The sequence below is a fragment of the Rattus norvegicus genome, chromosome 10 (genome assembly GCF_021556685.1).
Source record: "Rattus norvegicus strain SHRSP/BbbUtx chromosome 10, alternate assembly SHRSP_T2T, whole genome shotgun sequence".
In the NCBI taxonomy this organism is placed as follows: domain Eukaryota; kingdom Metazoa; phylum Chordata; class Mammalia; order Rodentia; family Muridae; genus Rattus; species Rattus norvegicus.
Genome location: NC_141543.1, coordinates 41,700,413 through 41,724,506, shown reverse-complemented (window position 1 = coordinate 41,724,506; position 24,094 = coordinate 41,700,413). Strand labels below are relative to the sequence as shown.

Sequence of the window (24,094 nt, the reverse complement as noted above, 5' to 3'; positions counted from 1 at the left end):
GGCAAGGCCCAGGGGGCAGCAGGGTCACCCCAACTTCTTGTCTCTGATCTGACACCCATTTGGTCATCAATCCCAAATACAAGCTAACTTTTTTTTTTTTTTTTTTTTAGGTTCTCATACCATAAAGGCCAAACTGGAACTAACCAGCTCCCTCATTCTGAGTGCTAAGATCATAGGGCGCCCCTGACACTGACTGGGTAGTGGTACAGTAGTGTCCTTCAGAAGGGTAGGGCCCAGCCTGGCCAGGGCTCAGCAGATACGCTAGGCTGGAAGGAAAGCTGCTTTGTGACAGCCTCTTTGCTTTGCCTGGGAGGCTGGAGTCTACCCAGAGTGCACACTGATCCTCCCATAGAAAGAAACAGTCCAGCTACCAAGGAGCACAGGAGGAGGAAGGCGGAGTGCAATAGTTCAGTCAAGATTCTGGAGGAGAATATCAAGGTTCAGGAGAATGTTGGATTAAGAGGAGGAGGCAGAGAGAGAACAAAAACAATAAATGTTAAATTACCGGGTAGCCATCTCGTCCTGATTGCCCCTGTGGTAATTAATAAGCCATTAACAATCAGAGTTTGGGCAGAAAACCATATGGCAATGCTTATAACTCTGTCCAACCACACCCCCTGCTGCACCCCCTTGCTGCTTTCTGCACGGTTTCCAGGGGACCAACACTGCTGGCTGTAGTGTGCTGGGTCAGGGGGTGGGTCAGAAGGACAACCGCCTTCTCCTATCAGCAGCCATGGGGCCTTCATCAGAGCCACCAAGCTACTACATCCACATGTGTCACCCCTATGTCAATTCTGGCATAAGACAGAGAACACGAACCAGGGGCAAAAAAATCCTTCACACAGGAGCTGCAGTATGCTCTCAACTCATCCACGTTTCTACTGGAACAGGTGGAGCTGAGAAGGTTCTGGAAGCTAGAGATATGGGGGATATGCACTGCTACCGGCTGTTTGTCTGTCCCCAGTTCAGATTAGGCCTGCTTAAGGCTACTGACACCTATGTCCCACACATGGGTAACCCCTCCCCTTCCAAGCCCCTTGCAGTGGTAACTTAAGAATTACTGCCTACTTAACCCATTTAATATTTTAACAACTGAGCCAGGTACAAAACCGTGCCTTCACCTTTGTGTTTTGTATTTCCACAAGTTTGTACAAGCCGCCTCCACGGAGCCTCCAGGAGCACTCTACCAGGAAGTTCACTTGTGGCCAAAACCCTACACATTTTTGTTGGCCTGCCTTTTCTTTGGCTCAAACTGATGTTACATGCACAGAGAAGCCAGAGTCTGAAGGGTGCTGGTAGGGGTGGTGGGGGCATATGAATCATGGAAATAGAAGTCAGAGGTAAAATGGTTCATCTGAAAAGAATTCCTTTGGAAGGTTAATTTTGGCTCCAGTTGACTGTCCATGTGCTACTTGAATGGATGCATAGGGATTTATCTGGCCCTGAAAATCCGCCAAGAGGAATCAAAGGCAGTTACATCCGTAACCCAAAGAAGGGAGGATTCTACAAGGGGGGATTCTCGGGGCCACCGAGTCACCGCCATCAAAGCAGCCTCTGTCTGTCTGGCCAAGGCGGGAGCCTCTCTGAGCTTCCCTTCACACCCTCTTAAATGCAGTGACATTTTTCCTTCTGGTGCCCTCTCAACACCTCTGCCAGCCAGCCAGGCTCATGGAGTCCCAGCTGGGAGCAAGACAAGCTGGCTAAGAAGAAAAAAGAACTCCGGGATCCAGTGATCATGCCCAATTTTGACTTGGAGCTACTGTCTCAGGCCTTTGGCCAAAGCAATGGAGAGTAAAAAAAAAAAAAAAAAAAAAAAAAAAAAAAAAAAATCAGCGGGCAGAGAAGGAGTCGGAGAGGTGAGCTTGCATTTACATTTTTGTGCACAAAGCTGAACCAAGGATTTGGGGAGGAGTCGCTGGATTCATGCGAGTTCGCTCCCGAAAAGCTGGTGTGGAAGGTTCTAGTGGGCAAGGCAAGCTCAGGGATTTTCTTTTTCTGTTTAAAAACCAGTTCAGGGGGTTGGGGATTTAGGTCAGTGGTAGAGCACTTGCCTAGCAAGCACAAGGCCCTGCCTGGGTTCGGTCCCCAGCTCCGGAAAAAAAAAAAACCCAACCAAACAAAAACCAGTTCAGCTTCTGTCTGGGTTGGACCCTTTTTCGCTTGTTTATTTCTGAGACAGGTTCTTCTGTAGCCCAGGCTAGCCTCAGTATCCCTATGCAGCCAAGGATGGCCACTATCTTCCTGCCCTCACTTCCCAAATGCTGGGATTCTAGGTGTACATCATTACACAGGGTTTTATGTGGTCCTGGGGATCAAATCCAGAGCTTGCACACCCCGGACAAGGCACTCTAGCAATTGAGCTACACCCCTGACCTTTTTCTTTGTTTTTTAAAGCTCACTCTTTTCTAACCAAAAGTCACTTTTATGGGAGTCGAATTTATAGAGAGAACCAAATAAATGTCTTATCTTTCAGGAGCACAGCACGATCCGAGACACTTACCGGAGGGCCTGCAAAACACAAGCAGAAAAGCTACTGTCAGCACGGAAGTTTCCCTCCCCATCTCAGCACAGCCCTGGCCACCCCCACCTCAACAACTCCAGGCTTCACAGCATTGCCCACAATGGCCCTGTAAACAAGGGTCAGCCACAGAACCAAGATGATAGACTTTTGCCCTCGGAGGAGCCTGGGTGGCCATGTCGGAGGCAATGAGGGTTCTCACATGCATGGGTTCATGTGTTCAGTTCATGAGGCTGATTGGCGTCCATTCCCGTCATGTTCTGAAAAGCTAAATCTGAATTAGATCTTGCTTTCCAGTGAGCAGGTTTTTGGGTTTCACCCCAGAGGAGGGAGATAAAGAGGCAAAAGCATTTTGACTGTAGGGAAGGGTTGGGGTAAAGGCATGCAATGGGTCACCACAGCCCAGCTCTGGGGTTTGATGTGCACAAGGAGATTTGAAGGGACAGTATAGAGCCGTGGTTCTCAGCCTCCTTAGTGCTGCAGCCCTTTAATACAGTTCCTCAAGTGGTGGTTGGTATCTCACAATTGTAACTTTGTTACTGCTATGAATCATAATGTAAATGTCTGATATGCAGGAGGATACTGGTAGGTGACCCCCAAAGGGGTTGCCACACACTGGTTGAGGATCGCTGATACGGAAACTGTGGTAGGGACTTTGATGAGGCTTAGCCACAGAAGATCTCTGGCTTCTGAACATATATGTGCATACCACACATCTCACAGCTACACCCATGCGCGCGCACACACACACACACACACACACACACACACACACACACACAGAGTACTTGGAAAAAATTGTGCCTATATTGAACAGGCCGTTGTCATTAATTTTTAAGTATAACTGATTTGCATATCATTTACATTGTATAAGGCACTTAGAGACGATGTAATGTATCTGTGAGGATGTGTGTAGGTTATATGTAAATATAGTCATTTTATACAAGGGGCGTCAGCATTGGTGGTCTCATGGACACTAAAGGATGGCTAGGATCAGTTAGGGGTAGGGTATCCTGGAAGATGGTCTCTCAACTCCTCAAAGCAATGTCCCTGCCACAAATGCATGCTTCTGCCAACCCAGTAACCCCTCTGTTCCCACTATACCTCAGACCCCACTCTGTAGGATGAGGCTGCATACAGGCATCCCTTGGCCGGCACTGGAATAAGGGGTACACCTGCATGGCCAATAGTGAGCTGGGAACCTTGTGGGTAAGAAAGGGTCGCAGTGGGGTTGGGGATTTAGCTCAGTGGTAGAGCGCTTGCCTAGCAAACACAAGGCCCTGGGTTCGGTCCCCAGCTCCGGAAAAAAAAAGAAAAAGAAAAAAAAAAAAAAAAAGAAAGGCTTTACAAGATGGATGAAGCAAAGAAGTGCAGGCCGACAGGAGCCGGATGTAGATCGCTCCTGAGAGACACAGCCAGAATACAGCAAATACAGAGGCGAATGCAGGCAGCAAACCACTGAACTGGGAACGGGACCCCCGTTGAAGGAATCAGAGAAAGGACTGGAAGAGCTTGAAGGGGCTCGAGACCCCTTATGAACAACAATGCCAACCAACCAGAGCTTCCAGGGACTAAGCCACTACCCAAAGACTATACATGGACTGACCCTGGACTCTGACCTCATAGGTGGCAATGAATAGCCTAGTAAGAGCACCAGTGGAAGGGGAAGCCCTGGGTCCTGCTAAGACTGAACCCCCAGTGAACGTGATTGTTGGGGGGAGGGCGGTAATGGGGGGAGGATGGGGAGGGGAACACTCATAGAGAAGGGGAGGGGGAGGGATTAGGGGGAGGTTGGCCCGGAAATCGGGAAAGGGAATAACATTTGAAATGTAAGTAAGAAATACTCAAGTTGGGGCTGGAGAGATGGCTCAGACGTTAAGAGCACTGACTGCTCTTCCAGAGGTCCTGAGTTCAATTCCCAGCAACTACATGGTGGCTCACAGCCATCTGTAATGGGATCTGATGGCCTCTTCTGGTGTGTCTGAAGACAGCGACAGTGTACTTATATATAATAAATAAATAAATCTTAAAAAAAAAGAAATACTCAAGTTAATAAAGAAAAAAAAAAAAGAAAAAAAAGGAAAGGGTCGCAGTATTGAGGACCAGTGTGAAGAGCCCCGCTTAGCAGACTGCTTTCTTCAACAGACACTTAGGAATAGAACAGGACTCTGGGGAAGCCCCGGAAGCTCTGAGGATGTGGTGGGGCCAATCCTGGCCCAGGAAGGTGCTCAGCTGGGTCTGGGGGCACGGAGAGAAAAGCAGGGGCAGAATGGGGACAAGCGGAGACGGAACTCACTTCCAAATCTCTGGGCTTCTCCTAAGAGGGGAGGGGAGCAGGGGAGGGAAGGCCAGCCAAGTGCAAGGTCTGTTTCTATGCCGTGGAGCACGGAGGACTCGATGTTATGGGCAGCCAGGGGTCGATGAAGATTCAACATGATGAAGGCTGCAAGGGGGGCCAGGGTAGACATTGGGGTGTGCTGCAGCTGTTCCCGGCAGGTCCGAGCAGTGGCAGTAGGAAGAGGTGAGAATCTGCAGATGCTTGGCAAAGAGGGGAGATAGGACTTTGGGATCAATGGGCTGGGGGCTGGTGGGAGGGGATGTCAGGAAGGTAGGAGAGATGGTCAGGATTTTTGAATGGAAAGTAGATATGTTAATACTCCCACCAGTGGTGATATAGAGGCCATGTTTCCCCTAAGTCTCGTTGGGGTCAAACAGGGCACGGACAGCATAACTCCTGAACTTATAGTGATTGACCTTGCTTCCTGTCTTCCAGAGAAGACAAACGCCACTAGAAAGACTCAGCAGTCACCTTCTTGAGGGCAGATGACCACGCCTGCCTGCACCTGCTCGTGTGCCTGCCCCCGGGGCCTGTCTTCCTGTACATGCCCTGAGGAACTGACCCATGCCAATTAAGGCCAGCTTTCTCCTCTGCCTTTCTTGGGGTGACTGACATCTGACAGCTACCCTGATGCCCAGCTCCGTGTCTGGCAGGTACACACACTCAGATGGGCATTATAGAGAGGCAGAAAGGCAGGGGCTGTCTGTTGGGCCACCACCTCTGCTAAACACTTTACCCAGTGACTTTGTTATATACTTTACTGGCTGGCCCAGCTGCTGGAGGCAGAGAGATGACTTGGGAAGGGGGCATGGCTGAGGCCCTCCAGGGCTCTCTCCTTAGAGAGTGAGTCTAGTTCAGGTCCCCCAACTGACCACATGGTGCCTCTGCCCCTGAGCCTGGCTCCACCATGTATTTTTGCTCTCTGACCCTTAGGCACGCAGCTTTCAAACACATGTTCTAAGCCCCCAGAATGTGGGAGCAATTAAATGAGGGCCAGATGACTTAGCCCGAGGAAGTAGGAGGTTTGTTAATTCTCCGGACTATCTACAGAGTGGCTGTGGCCTGTCAGGGCTTCCCGGTCTGGGAGCCATGTTCATCCACACCTTGGGGGGTGGGAGGGACTGGCTGCCTTGGTGGGTGAGCTGCCTGTTCGGTGCTGACAGGTGGGTGGTGGGTCTGGGAGCCCATCCTCTCGCCTGGAGCTTTTGACTCTTCCAGGGTCCAGTCATTTCCCTAATGTCTCCCAAAGGTATGCTTGATCTTCCTGCAGAGTATTTCTGTTAGCATGCCAACGGTGGCCCACACAGTGGAGGTGGTGGCTGTCCTTGTGGGCTGAGGGTGTTGGAGTCCCTGTTCCCAGCCCTACAATCATCACTTGTCCTAGGCTCTGCTCCTGGTCTGCCCCTGGGCTGCTCTCCCTGGTTTGAACAGGTCTTCTGCCTTGCTCACTTAGCTAGCTTGAGCGTGATGAGGATATCTATACCCTAGAATCCAAACACTTCCTGCAGGAGCTCACGAACCTTCTGCTGTGAATCTCAGGACTTTCTAAGGAAGGGAGTGACCCAGGGGCGTTTACACCGAGTTTGTGCAGAAATGAATTAAGACTGAGGCGAACGCAGAGGCAGTGATGAGGGAAAAGCAGGTTAGAAGTTGGTGTCTGGGAATGCGTATCCATGGCTGCCTTTCTGGGTAGTGGGGAGGACTGAAGAAGATGATGCTCAGTGGGCGTGTGTGCGTGCGTGTGCGTGTGTGTGTGTGTGTGTGTGTGTGTGTGTGCATGCACAAGCATTCACTCATGTGTGTGCATGTCCACTCAAAGCAACGAGAATAGCCCTAGCATAGATGAAACACAAGCTAAGGCTGGAATTAGAGAACACCCTCTCACACGCATGCAAGCCCATCACACACACACACACACGCGCACACACACACGCACACACACACACGTGTGCACACATATGCACATAGACCTCAGGGAAAAGAAGAACAGCTGTCAGTTTTCCACTGTGTAATTTCACATTGAAGGACCAATGGCCCTAAGCATGTCTGGACCACAGAGCAAAGCCGCTCTTATTTAAATGGCACTCTCTGGAGAGGCCTCCAGCCTTTTAGCCGAAATGGGAACATCAGGTACAAAATCTCATCCCTGGAATTCAGCGTCACACAAGCTTGCCTGGGGAAGGAGGTCGGCCCGGGCAATGAACTACACCTCACATTGTGTTGTGCTTCCTGTTTGCAGACTACACAGAGTAGTCGAGAACTCCATTCTGTTTGGACCAGTTGGACCTGTGGATACTGAGGCGCTGGGAGGATGCCGTCCAGGGAAAGGTTTCGATCAGCATTGGGAGACACTAAGGGACTGGTTGCACGGATGTCAGGAGTGTGTGAAGTAGGACAATATTCTAGTTAGATCCTGTCCCAGCATTCCAGAAGAGTCTTTCTCCCAGGGGCACAGGAAAGGGCCTGCCTTGTATAACGTAGGGTGACAATGTCAGGATGTGCATGTGTGTGGAGCTATCTAGAAATAAACACCAGGCCCACCCAAAGTCAACCAGAGAGGGGCATCTGCTTTTTGTGGCTCTCCTGGGCTCTGACAGGGAGGAACAGAACACCTCACAGGGAGGGCTGCAGACGGGGAGGTGTCTGTCGCCTTGGTTAGCAGCTGACCCTAGACCAGACAGTATTTCCCCTGGAGTCTTGTTTCCTAGTCTGCAGAACTTCGGTAAGAACATATTCTCATATTGCGGTGCTCTGGGGATCACGTGGAATGTAGGATTCTGAGGGACACAGTATAGAGCTGCAGGTGTGCATGGGGGTCAGAGGTCAGCCACAGGGGTTATTCTTGACACACCTTGCTCTTCTGAGACAGGATCTCTCGCTGGCTCGGGCTTGCTGATTTAGTTTTATTTTTCTGGTGGACTTGGTTCTCTTCTCACAGGTGAATACCATTCCAAAACGTATCGACTATATTTCGTTCGAGCCATTGTGCAGACTCTAAGTTGCCTGTGTTTTTCAGCTGCTATGAAAAGTGCTAAGAGGAGCAGTGGGTGCAGATGTCCCTCCCCCACAGTGATGCTACATCTTGTGTATATACCCAGAGGTGGGATGGTTGGGCTATATAAGTCCTTGAGGAAACTCCATTCTGATTCCCACTGTGGCACGTCCTCTAACACTGGGCGGAGACTCCCTTTTCTCCACATTTAAACCAGGTCACGCTGTCTTCTGTCCTTCTGGTTACAGCTATTCCTATGGAGTGAGGTGACATAGCTAATGGTTCTGACTTGTAATCACCTGATGACTATCGACACAGACATTTCCCCTGTTGGAGGGTTTGATTTGCTAAGTTTTTCTCTCCCTCTTCTTTTGAGACAGGCTTGCCTGGAACTCACTTCTTTGGTCCAAACTGGCCTTGAACTTAGAATCATCCTGCTTCAGTCTCCCCCACTGTTGGGATTACAGGTCTACCACACCCAGCGGTTACTGGCCATTCCTATGTCTTCTTTTAAGAAACATCTTTTTAGATCTTTATCTGTTTTTTGTGTGAATGTGTTCATATGTGCAGGCGTGTGTGTGTGTGTGTGTGTGTGTGTGTGTGTGTGTGTGTGTATGTGTGTGTGCGCGCACACACACACGCTCATGTGGATGCAGAAGTCAAGCTCAAGTGTCTTTGCTCAGTCCATACCCACAGTGTTTTAGAAGCAGGGCTTCTTCATTGGCCTGTGTGTGGGTGCATGTCACTGATACTTCAAAGCTGGCTAGCCAGCCTCAGCTTATCTGGTTGTCTCTGTCTCTCCAACACTGAGGTTACCAGTGCAAGCTGCCATGGCACTTTGTGAGGGTACTGGGGACCGAGCTTGGTTCCTCAGGCTTGAGCTGCAAGTGCATTACTGATTGAACATCTTCCCAACTCCTCTAGTGGGTTTTTGAGTGAACCGAGAGACGTTATATTTTGTCCTTAAAAAGTGACAGTGTTTCTCAGCTCCTTGCAAAAAGCATGTCGGTGAGTGGACAGCGAAAGTCAAGGAAGAAGACAAAGGAAGAAGACAAGGATGGATAGATGTGCTGTGCACTGGGCAGGACACTCAGTGTGTCATTACACACAAGCAGAACGAAAGGAGCTGGATCCCAGAGTTCAACACAGCCTCCCCCTTAGCTGCTGGGAGCTGGGCATTCAGGGAAGAATGTAGGGCGTTTCTCCCCGTGATCTCTGGAAATTTATGGAGGTCTTCTGTAAAAAGAAAAGAAGCCCTATCTCCCAGGAGAAAAGTGGAGCATCCATTGAACTCGAGCTGGCTTTCCTTGGTCACAGCCAGCCTGGGATCCTCTTGGGGGTGGGTCCCTCTGGCCCCTGGTTCCTCACAACTGTGCCCTATCTGTGATATTGTTTAAGGGATGAGTGTGTTCACTGACCCATGTATTCACATGCCGGATGCTGGAGGTAGGTGTGGTCCCAGCTATGCACTTACAGAATGCTTTCTAGCAGAGCTACCTGAGTTTGAGTCTTGAGGATAAAGAGAAAAGAATAAGAGCTCAGGTAGAGAAAAACACGTCTGGGACAGGGGAGGTAATGAGGGTGACAAGGCCCTGAACAGCCATGGTGAGGGTTGGCATGTGGGGGGCAGGGCAGGAGGTGAGAGCTGTGGGAGGCTGTGGCCATGGGGACAGTGAAGGCGGCAACAGAGATCAGAGATAAACTGAAGAGATGGAGAAGGACTTGGTATGGTGAAGGGAAGGATCAGGGACGCTGCACAGGAAGCAAGGATGTTGTCTCCTGTGATGGGAAGATGAAGTGGGATGGGGGACGGGGTGGTGATGTGTTCAGAGGGGCAAAAAACCATATAATCTCTAGAGGCATGAAGAAAGGCATCACCAGTATCATGGGCAGTTGGGGCCACAGGGGTAGGATGATTTGGGGAGAGAGGAGAAGTGAGGGCCAAGGGAAGTCATTTAAGAGGCAAGTGGGATAGACTGAGGAGACCGAGAGGTCAAGGGTAGTGATGCCTGTGGAAACCGGCTCGGGGGAGCTGGAGAGGAGCCAGCAGTGTGAATCCAGAAGGACGGTGAGGAGCAAGCAGACCTCTCAACGAGTTATGCACACTCATGGGATCACATGGCCAGGAAGCATTTTCTTGAAGCAGCACCAGCTATCTAGGGAGAATGAACTCCAGCTACCTATCCATAACCAATCTATTACACTTAAAAATGGAACCCTACAGGCCTTAAGCAGCACATGTGTCACTGACTCACAGATTTTGCACCAGTCTTACCCACAGCCCTGAGTGTTTCTCTTATGTATCTAGTTGGTGGAAACTCATTCAGTTGATCTGAGATTATTGACATCCACGCATAAGGCATGTCCCAGATTCTTGAGCCAGGACAAATGAAACACCAAAAGGGATGTGGGCACATGAGTCTTTAAACTGACCTAAAAGGAGAGAGAGAGAGAGAGAGAGAGAGAGAGAGAGAGAGAGAGAGAGAGAGAGAGAGAGAGAGAGAAAGAGAGAGAGAGAGAGAGAGAGAGTGTGTGTGTGTGTGTAGGAAGTACATGGGAGTGTAGTACCCATAAAGGCCAGAAGAGGGCATCGGATCCCCTGAAGCTGAACGTGTGGTTGTGAGCCACCCAATGTGGGTGCTGGGAACCAAACTCAGGTCCTTTGTAGGAGCAGCAAGTGCTCTTAACCATTGAAGCCATCTCTCCAGTTCCCTGATGTTTTTTCTTGATAGCTGAGTAAGAAAGAAAGGAGGGAAAGAGAGAAAGCAGGAAGATGAAGACAGCAACATGTCTTGCTGTAGCCATTGGTTACTTTGGCCAAGGTGATGTCAGATGTAGGAAAGTGAGGCAGAGGGGTAGATGCCTCTTGGGGTACCGTGGTGAAGATTCGGGTTGTGGGAGGTTAAACTGTGAGGGACTCCATAGAGTAAGTTCATTTTGCATGCAATGAACGTAATGGCGGAAGGTGGCTGTGGGGACAGGGAGGCCTGGGGTTTGCACAGAGGAAAGTGGTGAAACCTTAGTCTGATGGCCCTTTCAAAGGTAGGAGAGGCAGGGTCTGGGAAGGAGTTGAGATCTGCAGGAGATAGCGTCCCATGGTCCCATGGCAGAGGGCTAGCTGTCAGGGTCTCTGTCAGCTGACATAGAGGGCCGCTGTTTCCGAATGGGTGATCAAGAATTGAGTTTTTGGGGCTGGAGAGGTGGCTCAGCGGTTAAGAGCACTGACTGTTCTTCCAGAGGACCTGAGTTCAATTCCCAGCAATCACATGGTGGCTCACAACCATCTGTGATGGGATCTGATGCCCTCTTCTGGTGTGTCTGACAGCAACACATAAAATAAATCTTTAAAAAAATTGAGTTTCTACGGCTGGCGGATTCAGGGAGGATGCTGAGGACGGAGAACATCTAGATTGGGATCGGTGGATGCCAGAAAGCCGAGAAGGGGTGGTATGAGGCATGGCAGCCCAGAGATAGTAGGTGTCACTGAAGGAGGAGGATAGGATCCAGGACCAGGACGTAGGTGGTTGGCACCTACATCTGGGCCCAGGCTCCACAGTGTGCAACTCAGCTTTGGCTCAGGAACTGAGAAAACCAGGACTCACCTGGGTCGCCTCTTCGTCCCGGCTTGCCACGCCGTCCAGGGGGACCTAGGCAGGAAAACAAGGGTGGATTCGTTGAGAAGGAAAGCCAGGGTATTTTCACATGGCCTCTACCTGCCGTGTCCTACTACTAGGGGAGTAGACCGCACCCATGTCCACGGAGCACCCCGGGAGCCTGCCTGAGGCTGGTGGAGGGAGCCGGCGGAGAGATCCCTCTCGCTTTTGCCACGCCCCATCTTTGTTCTTCCAGGCTCCGCTGCACACTCTTCCCCATCCTGCCATTGATTTACTCATTCCTAGGTCCTTTCCAAGCCAAGAGAGCCCGTGGGAGAGAGAAAAGCTGAGGGCGCGAGTTTTCTCACAAAGCCCCGCCCCCCAATGCTTTGCACTGTTCTATAAAATGAAAGAAGACCCACACGGTAAAAACCAGTGCTGCCACAGTCAGGATACCACAGATTAAATTTGGCAACCGCAGGCACCGTGCTGTTCCTTTAACTTCTTTTCACAGCACACTTGAACCTCCACCCTTTTTTTTTTAAAAGATTTATTCATTTTATTATATATATAAGTACACTGTAGCTGTCTTCAGATACACCAGAAGAGGGCATTGGATCTCTTTATAGATGGTTGTGAGCCACCATGTGGTTGCTGGGAATTGAACTCAGGACCTCTGGAAGAGCAGTCAGATGCTCTTAACCGCTGAGCCATCTCTCCAGCTCCCAAACCTCCACCCTTTAATCCCAGGGAGCTGCTCACATCTGGGTGCTTTAGCGTAGCCCACAGACGGTCACTCTATGTTCTTTGTGCATCCAGGCCTCCTTCCACGTGTCTAAGCCTCTCTCGGTTTATATGGCCCTCCACCCTTGTCAGTCCCCAGACACGAACGATCTGGATATGAAATGACGAGAAGGCTCCAAGTCACAGGCCAGCCTTGTGCCCGAGTCTGAGGTTCCCACATTTGGTTGCTCCGGTGACAATGGGGTCTGAGGTGCTTGCAGAAGTCACTGAGAACATCACCCATGTCAGGCATTTTGGCCCAGCAATGAGGAATAATCAACACCAAGGGCTTCTCTCTTCCTTCCCCCTGACTGATCAGGTGCACCCGATATGTCCTGGACTGAGGACTAAGTATAGGCAGAGAAGCAGCCCCGGCCTTGGCTTAGAGAGCACTTCTGGCTTTTGTGAAGGGATGCTCTGCATCCAGAGGAGAGAAGGATTCTGAGGGGCAAGGAGAAATGGAGGTTCTTATGGATGGGAAGGGCCCCACAGGACCAGGGTGAATCTTGAGATCTTTGCAGTGGATGAGGAGAGAATGAACTTTCTAGCCTCTTGGGCTGAGGGTTTCTGGTCAGAACGGCTAAGTGAAACTTAAGGACTAAAGGCATTCAGGGTTGAGGCAGGGATTTATTTGGTAGAGGGCTTGCCTAGCATGCCGGAAACCCTGGACTTGATCCCTAGAACTGCCTACCCCAGGCACTGTGGCAGAGCCTATAATCTCAGCTCTAGGGAAGAGGAGGCAAGAGGGACTGACCAGGGGCTTCAAAGTCATCCATGGCTGTATTGACTTTGAGGCCAGTCCGGGTTACATGAGATTGTGCATTTAAAAACAAAAGAGGGAAAACCACAGAAGAGACAAATACACTCCATCCCATGGTTCTGTGTTTAGGACAGTAACTTCCATCAAAGACTTGGACCCTGGTGTTTTGGATACAGGCTTTGAGGTTGGACTTTGTGTGAAATTTGAGAGGGACAGGATAACCTGACAAGGACACGACTCCATCACCCCCATAACAAATGGCTACTTGCACCTGCACGTATGGAATTTAACATTTACGGGTGTCTCTAGGCCAGCGCCTGCGGCATCTGCACTTGAGTGTGTGGTCATCTGCCTCCTTGACATCGCCACGTGGATGCGTCACCCTCTCCGGATCACCATAACCCACACTCTCATTTCTGTCTCCTTCCTGTGCCCTGTGTGTGGCTGCTGGCATCCGAGAACTTTGTGGGCCAGCCACATAGAATAACAAGACCCCCTAAGGTTTGGGGGCCACTCGGCATCCTTGGTGTCCTTCTGTTCTCTGGGAGAGTACATGGGGAGGGCAACACATCAATCAGCACGAGAAACGGTGCCCTGTTCCTCTGCTTGTGGAGGGAGAAGACCCAATCTTCACCCACAGAGCCATGAGGTCTCCTGCCAGGCCATAGAAGGCTGAGCTGTGGGGCACGACAGGAAAGGAGGTCCGAGGGGGAGACACACCAGGCTATGTGCAGACCTGAGGCTGAACCAGCACCACGGCACTTCAACGATCATTGCTGGGCCCAAGTCTAACGTTTCCCTGTCTGGGTTAACTTAGGCCAGATTTGCTTTTGTTGAGGTGGCAGAATGAATGGATTCGTCGGGGTAGCTCTCTGGGTGGCACGGTTCTGCAGTAGGCCCCATAGGGACAAGTGCGACTGATGAGGCAACTGCCCAGGCAGGGTGGGGTACCCTGCCTCCGGGGCCCTTTGTGCAAAGCTCCCAGCAGGTCCAAGCTGGGATGTCACTGAGCACACAGGGCCTGTGGGGCTGCAGTCTGTCACACTGGCTGTCACTGGGAGAAGAAAGGGCCCAAGTGGAGAGGAAGGAGCCTGCTTGGAAACACCCAGGGCCGGTCGCAACCAGGCTCTGGAGGCTTCTGTGTGATTCACCCATGTGGTCCAAAAGTCCGCCCTTTGTCCTAAGATTCATATTCAAATGCTCAGCTTTGAGGGGAGGCAACATGCATCCAAACAGACTCTCCTCACCAATGTTCAAGAAGCTGGCTGGATAGCATCCCAGAATCCTCTTGTGCCCTTTATTCCCCACTCCCAACCTAGACCGTGGCTTCATTTGTCTCTCTCTGTCTCCCCCTGCCTCCAAGCATCTGCCCTTCTGCTCTGTTCCCAACAGTCCCTCTTACAGCCTCTCCTCCAGCTCTGTGTCTATCCCCAGCTCTCAGCCTGGGATGGGATGCTGGCTGTGGGAAGGCCAAAGAGAGGCATGATAGGTCCCTCTTACTTCCTCCCATTTAGTCACTTCAAATAATTGCTAGTCAGGCACGTCCAACGTCTTGACACTGCAGTACAATGCCGTCAACTGCGAAGACCGTGCTCAATAACCACCCACTCAAATTACAAATAAAGAGAAAAGCCTCCCCCCAGCAGTTTCTTTCAATGCTTTAAGTTTACAATCTTGTGTTGTGTCATGTCCGTTACCCTGGGCCACATGCGTCCCACAGTCGTGCCTGGCAATCCAACAAGCCCCAGGCCTTACAGCAGACACAGAACCACCTGGCTTGGTTAGGAGAGGTGGCAAGGAGGGGAGTGGTTTCTGCTCTTATTTCTTCCCCATTGCATAAAGATGGGTGAGTTGGTCATGCCTGGGCATAGGCCTGCGTGCAAATGTATTTTTTCTGCTTCTCCCAGGCACGGGGAGAGACCCAGCAGCTCTCCTCTTGTGGGCAGGTGCCAGCTCCAGGCAATGTCCCTGTCTTTGTTTTTCTGATGCTGGTGTTTAGGACCCCACACAACAAGTGCTTTACTGCTAAGCTTCAACTCCAAGCTCCTAACCCCTCCTTGAGTATAGGAGGGCAGGGCTGACCTTCGGGAAGCAGAGGTCTTGTCTGTGTCCCTAATCCCTGCCCGTCTGGGCATCAGAAGGCAGCAGCTAAGCATTCCAAAGCTATTGCACAGTCGAGGAGAGGGATTGCTCCATGCAGCCCTGAGGTTTCTGGTGTGACACATGCCATCCAAGGCCCTGGGATAACAGAATAACATCCTGAGTTACTCAGGATGCCTGTGGCTGCATTAACTAACTCCAGGAGTTCAAGGGCAGATACAAGGCAACTTTTATTTATTTATTATCATTATTTTTTTAAAGATAGGATCTCATGGTCCTCCAGGATGCCCTTGAACATGCTAAATAAAGATGACCTTAAACTCCTGCTCTCCCTGCCCTCCTGAGTGCTAGGATTTGCGGGCATGCACCACTATATGTGCTCCTGGGAATAGAACCCTTGTGGATGCCTGGCAAGTAGTCTATCTATTGAATCAATTTGTCCCCAAGCCGAGAGGGACAATACTACAGAAATTCTAATACAGAAATTTTATCTTTGGTTGGGATGGAGAAGTCACACCATTGACCAACTCTGAAGGGGGCCCCTAAGGCTCAAACTCCCCTTACTTCCCCTCAAACTCGAGTCCCTACTTCTACCTCCCGGCACGACAATGCCATCAGCTTCTGACTTATTGATGGCCTCTTGTAGGGTAGCCAGTCACCTAGCTGGGCTGTGTAGAGACTCAGCGACCAGGCCACAACCTGGCCATTCAGCCCCCGGTGCTGACCTGATCTTCTCTCCGCCATGCCCACGGGGCAGGAACTTTTGTATGGTTTTTAAAAATCGAATCTGTCCAACAGTTCTGCAACAGGCTTTCCCTTCTCTCTCCCCTCTTTTCTCTTTACACATGGGGCCAGAGGCTTAGAGCAACCAAGAAAATGGCCCCAGACACAACAGCCAGAGATGGAATGACTTCGTTCCTGTTTAGGGTTGAGTCACAGCCCATTCTCTGGGGTGGGTAAGCAAGGGTAGCTCATACCATAATGAGGTGTGACTCAGCCATAAGCAGGAAGGATGTTCTGACACATGCTACAACACGGATAAGCCTTGGGGACATCATGCTGCAGGAAACAAGACAGTTACAAAAGAGTAAAGAAAAGAATCTGGGGAGACGGCACAGTTGGTAAAATGCTTGCCACGTGACCGTAAGTATCTGAGTTAGGTTACCAGAGTCTATGTAAAAGCCCAGGCGTGTTGGTGACTCCAAAGTCACATAAGAGGTTTTGTGTGGTGGCGAGCATTTCCTATCCCAGTTCAGGGGACACAGAGACAGGTAGCTCCTTGGGGCTTTCTGGTTAGCCAGTCTTACTGAATTGGCGAGTCCCAGATCAATGAGGACCTGCCTCAAAAAGCGAGTCCTGATGGTAGCGCTCTGTTGCTGAAGGTGACGCTGTGTCACCGAGTAAGGAAAAGCTGAACGGAGCCTAACTGTAAGTGTCATGGCTGCTGACTAGTGTGCATGATGTCGGACGGTGCTCTGCACATTACTGAAGGAGAGAGGCAATCATGGCTTTACCGAACCACAGAATGATCCGCAACTGCGACCTGCCTGTAGGATACACTGATGTAATACACAAATGTTATGGGAGTAACCATCTGCTTAAAAATGGATTTAAGGCCCACACTGTGAGATGGGACCCATACTTGACACTGCTGAAGTGACCAAGAACCTGAGATTAGCTAGGTCATGGGTCATTCTGCTAATGGGACATAGCGCTGAAATGACTCCTGATGGCTACATTGCTATGTACATAGATCAGTGTCCCACCCAGCCCTTATTCTTCTTGCAGAAGATGGGAACTAACTTAGACACAGCTGGGCAGTGTGCGGAGAGTGAGAGACTTGGAGCCCTTACTCCTAAATGGGTGTCTTCATTAAAGCCCCTCCTCCCCTCAAGGCTCAGGGATGTATCGGAAGAGGAGGCAGGAAGGCTGCGGAGCCACGGGTGGTGAAGGACTCCAAGACACAACAGGGATAATGGAATCTACAAACTCACAGAGCGTGGCAGTGTGCACAAGACCTGTACATAGCTAGATAAGCAGTCCCGGGGCTGAGAGGGGAAAACGGACATGAGGTCTCAGCCCTAACCAAGAAGCTATCTGCAATTGATGCCCATTGGCAAAGGGAAAATCAGTTTTCTCCCATGGAGTGTCACTGGGTATATGAACCACGCTATAAGGACAGGTCCCTTGCCTAAGGGTAGCTGTCCAATACAAAGCAGACTCAAGTGTGCGTGTGTGTGTGTGTGTTTGTGTGTGTGTGTGTGTGTGTGTGTGTGTGTGTGTTGTGTGTCTTTTGTTTTGCCTTGGCATTTTGTGCCTTATTGGCTTTTCTGGTTTTTTGTTTGTTTGTTTTGATTTTCAGTTTTTGCCTCTTTTTGATAGAGACAGAAAGAACACAAAGTTGGGTGGGCTAGAGGAGGTGGGAAGGACCTGGGAGAAGTTGGGGGGAACAACAAAATATGTATCATGAAATAAAAAACTCAATATTAGCCAGGTGATGGTGGCACATGCCTTTAATCCCAGCACTTGGGAGGCAGAGGCAGGAGGATCTGTAAGTTCGAGACCAGCCTGGTTTACAGAGTGAGTTCCAGAAAAGCCAGGGCTACCCAAAAACAACCCTGTCTCAAAAAACTTAAAACAAAAACAAAAACAAAAACAAAAACAGGGGAACAACCGAGGAAGACACCTGAAGTTGATCTCTGGCCTCCATACTCAGGTGCATACGCACACACACACACACACACACACACACACACACACACACACACACACACACACACACACACTTAAATGACAATTGTACAATTCACTCCAATTGTACCAAGATCCTACACAAGAGTCAGGTTGGTAGGGGTGGAAAGTGTAGTAGGGGCTTCTGGGTAGTAGCCATGGGGGTACAGACTTAGCTCTGCAACATGACAAGGATTCGTTCTGGAAGCAGGTTCTATATGTCCTATATTGTATACATCATATTGGGAAACAGGAAACAAAACTGACCTCAGCGGTCCTAGGCTATGAACTCAGTCTATCCTGACAGAGACTGTGTGATGCTGTCGGCTGCCACAGCCGAGGGCCCACACGATAGTCAGGGAAGACGATGGCACCCCAGGGTCAAACAGAGAGGGAGTCGCAGACTAAGATTTGAATCCAGGTCTGTGAGATTTCAGGCCTGTGCTGTCTAGTCCTATGTCAATTTGACACACAGACCAGAGTTATCTGCAAGGAGGGAGCCTTGACTGAGAAAATGTCTTCACAGTATCCAGCTGTAAGGCATTTTTCTAATTGGTTATTGATCGGGAAAGCCTCATCTCATTGTGGTTGGTGCCAGCCCTGGGCAAGAGGTCCTGGGTCTATGAGAAAGCAGGTTAAGCAAACCACAGAAAGCAAGCCAGGTGGCAGCACCTCTCCATGGCCTCTGCATCAGCTCCTGCCTCCTAGTTCCTGCCCTGCTTGAGTTCCTGTCCTGACTTCCTTTGGTGATGAGTGGCAATGTGGAAGTGTGAGCTGAATAAACCCTTTCCTCCTCTGGTCCTGCTGTTTGATTGCAGCAATAGAAACCCTGACTAAGACAGGGCCCCAACCCCTGAGCATCCCGGCTACTGTGGCCATGGCTCTTCTTGTCGTGCCAGGACTCTGGGAGAGTGGTGGAGTGAGGCAGCTCTGACCTTGCTTGACTTTGAGCTGACAGGTCCTTGAGATTGCCTGGGACCCTGGCCATTTGTGGGTTGGTCCCTGAGCGGAGAAGGTAGGGAGGTCCCTGATTTGAGCTTCTAAGACAAAGTCATTAGAAACATGGCCTTAGCCATGGATGTGGTAGAACACACCTTTAATCCCCCACTCAGGAGGCAGAGGCAGGTGGATCTCTGTGAGTTCAAAACCAATCTTGTCTACATGGTTCCAGGCCAGCTAAAGTTACATAGTGATGCCCTGTCCTCCAAACTGCAAACCTAAGCATAACAAAAAGCCCCCAAACAGAACTCTGAAAACAAAAACCTCAAACTGACCAAACAACCCCCTTCCCCCAAACTAGCCCTAGACCATTCTGTTTTCTGGGCCTCAGGCCAGCCTAGCTGCACATTCCTTTCCAGACACCGGCAGATCCTTTTTGGCTCAGTTCTAGTTGGCCTTGTTCCTTGGAGTTGTGGAGCAGGTGTGTAGCCGTAGACTGCCCTGGTGGAGCTGGGCCCCTGCTCTTCCCAGGGAGGCTTGCTGGCTGGTGGGTTAGCTCAGTCTCAGCCAGCACTGAGGACAATAGTGCCAATCTGGGGAATGAAATCCCAGCCTCTTCCTCTGCAAACCCAGTTCTTTCCAGAGCTTTCAGGCCTTTGGACTCATTTCCCATCATCGACCACACCCTCCTGTTGGCTGGGAAACAGAGACCACAGCCTCATCATGTCTGCCTGGAGCCAGGGATGTCGTCCAGGCTGGTGACAGGCTCTAACCAATCTAGGGACAAGCCTGAAGAACTCACATGGACATTGTGCTATTTAGTAATAAATGGCTGGATCTCTTATCAAGAGGGGCTGGGCGGGTGGCTGACCCCCGACCTTACATTTACAAAAAGACCTTAGCTGTGGACATGGCTGCCTTCTCCAATGGAACCAGCCAGCCACAGTAGGCTGACAGTGTTTAGTACAAGCGAGATGAAGCTGGGATCGCTTATAAAGTGTTGGTTTGGCGCCAATCTCAGTTCTGTGGCAACTCATGAGCCTCCCACACTAACCCCAGGAGAAAGGCTGCTCATATGCATTTCACAGATGAAGAAACTGAGGCACGGAGAGATTAACTGACCCTTTTGGGGTGCACGGCTAGGAACGTGAGGAGCCAAGCTGACTGGACCATGATCCTGGGCTTCCAGACCCCCGCCTGGCTCCCTCCTACCAGAGAATATGCTCGTTAGGGACAGCGAGCCAAAGAGTCCATGCGCTTCGTAACCACATCTTGACATTTGTTATTTATTTATTTTTAAAGATGCCAGAAGCCACACGAAAAGCAAGTAGCCCAGGGATGGCTCTCAGGCTGATGGACTGAATATCTCATTAGGAGACCACATGCCACGGGCAGTGCTGAGACCTGGACTGGCCCCAGACCCTTGGGGCATACCTTCCTGAAGCCACCCCAAATGCCTGTCGTTTTGTGGGCTGAGTCTAGCAATTCCAGACACATTATTTACAGTGGTGACACACCGGCCTTGTTTCATACAACCCCCATATGTCCTCTGGAGACCCCAGAGTCATCTTGCAAATGGTCTCGGTGGGAGGAGCGTGCCCAGTGAGCATGGGTTGGAGAGGCCTGCAGCTTTTTCATGCTATGTGATAAGCTATATGCTGGGCATCTTGGCTTCATTTCCAGATAAAGACTCCGAGGACCAAAGGCAAGATGCTATGTCAGGAGCACCGGTCTAGCCTCCACTTTGCTTTCCTGAGCTTGCCCTTTTCAGGGAGACTGTCTGTAGCTTATGCTACAACCCTAGGGAAAAGAATGAAATATCCCATCTAAAGAGCACAGCCAAAGGGTCTGGAAGGGATTCCAAGTACAGCTCCGTTGTGAGAGAGCTTGCCTGCCATGCATAAAGCTCCAGGTTCGAGTCTCAACACTACATAAAGCACACACGGTGGTGCATGCCTGTAATCCCAACACCAAGGAGGTGGAGGTAGGGAGGTCAGAAATTCAAGACCATCCACAGATACACAGCAAGTCTGAGGATAGCCTGGGCTACACAAGACCCTGTCTTTAAAAGAAGTGGGGAAGGAGGGAGGAAGAGAGCTTAAGCGAAAGGGACCAGCTTGGTGGCATCCAGAGCACCACAGTGGGACTAGGGTAAGTGCTTTTGACCACAGAGGTGCATGGGCACCACTGTTCTGGCGGAAGCCCCCCACACTGAGTTGACAGCAGAGACCCTCAATCAACGATGTCTCTTTAATTGACTGATGGCATCTCACAGGGGTAGACAAGAGCTGTTGATACCTTGTGCTCAGTCCAACAGTGTGGAGAGGTGGGGCTCCTAAGAACCGATTGGGAGTAATATTGTAAAGGATGTTTGTCATAAACGGGAGCCTGTCTTTCCTTCCCCTGTTTCCCTTAAACTTCCCTCCCTGGGTTTGGTGTGGGTCCCTGGAACCTGGTCTCTCCAGCTTTGACAGTTGTGACACAGATATCTCAGCCAGAGCAACAGACACCTGGTAACAGGCAGTTCTCAGGGTGTGCAGAGCCTCTCCCTCCTCCCTGGGCTCGAGCAGCTGTAGAGAGACTGAAGAGCTTCGGAACGACCCGAGAGTCCGTGACCCTTCCCTCCCACAGAGCTCCAGGCCATGAGAACCTGCTTGGAAGGGTTGGAGGGGACCTGACTGGAAGGGGCTGGTGGGGCCAACTTAGGGAGAGGTGTGTGTCTTTGGTGGAATCAGGTCAGTATGGATGTCTGAGGACCTGGGTACAGGCCAAAGGTGATGCTGCTGGAGGCCAAGGTGTGTGCTACCTGGGCACCACCATGTTGGTTCATGTGGCAGGTGGTGGCGGCTTTGGGGTTGAGGCTCTTGATGTATCTGCAAGCGCAATGAGCCCTCGATAGGGTTCATGGTCCCCTGGGATCCATTTCCTGTCGGAAAACAGGCTCCAGAGAGGCGCACATAAACCAGCACACCCCAAAGACGCCAAATTCCTCAACTCTTCATTCACCCCAAAGCTGTAATCACTGACATGTGGGCTCCTGTACTCCTCCGAACCTAATGAAGGCCAGGATTTACTGCTGTCGCAGATGGAGAGCTTTTAATTTTTATGTTTTTTTTTTAAATAACTTAAAAGGCCAGGCCATTCCTGTGAGCTTTGATTTTCATGAGAATTCTTCACAAGTTCCCACTGTTGTCCTGCTCAGATGATTCTAGAAAGGGGCAGGTGAGGTGCATGGCTGGAGGCATCATGGTGGGTTTGGGCTTAGGGAGTGACAGTCAGGTTGGCCACTCAGTAAGCACAACCTGGTTCCAGGCCATGTGGTACTAGACTTGGGACTCCTGGCTCTTTGGGTCAAGGGGACAGAGCTCTCCAAGGGGAAGGGGCTCACACCCTTTAACCAGAGCTCTTCAGGAGTCAGGGAGAGCTTCAGCAGGCTCTGGGGGGACCAGTGTGGGCTTCCTGGGGAACAAGGGGAGTTAGTTTCCCTAACAAGCAACTGTGAGGAGTAGGTTTAGTAATGCCCACTGCCGCCTACCGCTCCTAATCCCACCTCTACAGAGGGCTTTTGCTTAATTAAGCTTGTCGGCATATTTCTACCTCAGGGCCTTTGCACAGTCCACATCTGCCGGGAACTCTCTCCCTCCCCCATGCCCTGTACATTTTGACCACCTGAAGGATCCTGACCTGAGGGGGGTCTCTGTCACCTGTCACCTTGTCCTCTTTATATTCTTCCAATTACTTATCTGTATTAAAGCATTTATTTGTTTTACGTGCTTAATTTTTCTTAAAACTTTATGTGTGTATGTGTGTGTACATGGATATGGAAGGGTTGAATGTAGGGTCATTAAATAGTCATTTAGTTTTGGGGCTGAAGAAATGGCTCGGTAGTTGTGAGAGTGTATTATGCTTGCTGAGGACCTAAGTTCAGATCCCAGCACCCATATTAGGAGGCTGACAACTGTCAGTGACCCCGCCCAGCTTCCGTGGATACAACCCTCTCTTCTGGCTTCCTCAGGCACTGCACCCAAGTCTACCAATGCATGCACGCACACACGTGCATGCGTGACCCGACATGTGCACACACACAGATGCACGTAATTGAAAATAAAAATAAACCTTTACAAAATCTTAGTGGGTTGTGGGTGGTGCTGCACACGCCAAGGCACATTTGTGGAGGCAGAGGACCGCATTCAGGAGTTGGTTTCCTCCTTCTTTCATGTGGGTCCTGGGGATCAAGCTGAGGTTGAGGTAGCAAGTGCTGCTGGGACATCTCCTTGGCCGTGAATTCAGGGCCTTGTACATGTTGGGCACACACTTTTACCAAGTTTGATATCATTTTTAAGTTGATGCATCATGACCACACATGTCAGGGGCTACCGTGACAGCCAGTGTTCTATGTAATCATCAGGTCAGAGTGACTGGATCCCATCCACCTCTGAACTGGGAGGACACACGGAATCTTCTCTATTAGCTATTCAGAAATGTACAGTTGATTTTGTCACCCATAATCAGTCTACAAAGATACGTGATGCTATTCTTTTGGGGCTGGGGGTGTGGCTCAGTGGAAGAGCACAGGTTTAATACCTGGGAGGCCTTGGGTTTGAGCCTCAGCACCAGGCAACCACAATAAACCCAGCAGACAAAGAAAGAAATCCTAAACTAGCCAACGTTACTCTGCTGCAAATGAACCAACATCTACAACCCAACCCGGAGGCTCTCCCGCCAAACCAATCCCAGCCCTGGACACATTAAAGAATTCTCCTTCCATTCCAAACCCCACCTTGCTCATCAGTGGGTATGGTCTTTCTTTCTCCAGCGCCTTATGTGTCTGTGTCAGTGGGCTCATGGGTGTGGTCTCCCAGGGGGCCTGATGCCCAGGCAGAAGCTAGATGATTGTTCAGAGCATGTGTGACTTATGTTCCAGGGGTGCTGATGTATTGGCAAACCACACCATCCAAAAAACCCCTGAGTGATGGTCAATTTGGCTGGCATGGAACCTTCTTCAATCAAAAAGTGGGCATGATGGATACTGTATTCCTCAGGGTGCTTCTGGGTGTCCTCATCTAACAGTCAGAGCCAGTCAAGGGACATCAGTGTCCCCATTATGGACCCCCAGAATCAGTATTAGGCTGCCCAAGGCTAATGTCAGCCAGGGCTGGGAGCCAGTCATGTGGTCCCCAAATCTGGGTTCTTCTCTTGGCTAGGTTTTGTTGGGACTCTAATGAAGCCACTACAGCTGTCCGTGTCTGTAGACTGAGATTTGAGGTACTAAGAGGCTGAGAGGAAAGTTTCTAGGGGTCCCTGGGTAAGGAAACCACCCTGCTTAGTTTCCCTGCTCCTT

The 24,094-nt window shown here is 50.5% G+C and overlaps 1 protein-coding gene across 2 annotated transcripts in view; it reads right to left on the bottom strand.

The window, feature by feature from the left end:
- Positions 1–24,094, bottom strand: part of Col23a1 (collagen type XXIII alpha 1 chain) — a 290,407-nt gene that overhangs the window by 53,457 nt on the left and 212,856 nt on the right. The window contains 3 exon segments of one of the 2 annotated variants that reach the window (NM_181636.2): positions 506–532; positions 2,501–2,508; positions 11,451–11,495. In NM_181636.2, coding sequence (NP_853667.1) covers positions 506–532; positions 2,501–2,508; positions 11,451–11,495 — 80 coding nt within the window. 2 annotated transcript variants of the gene reach the window in all.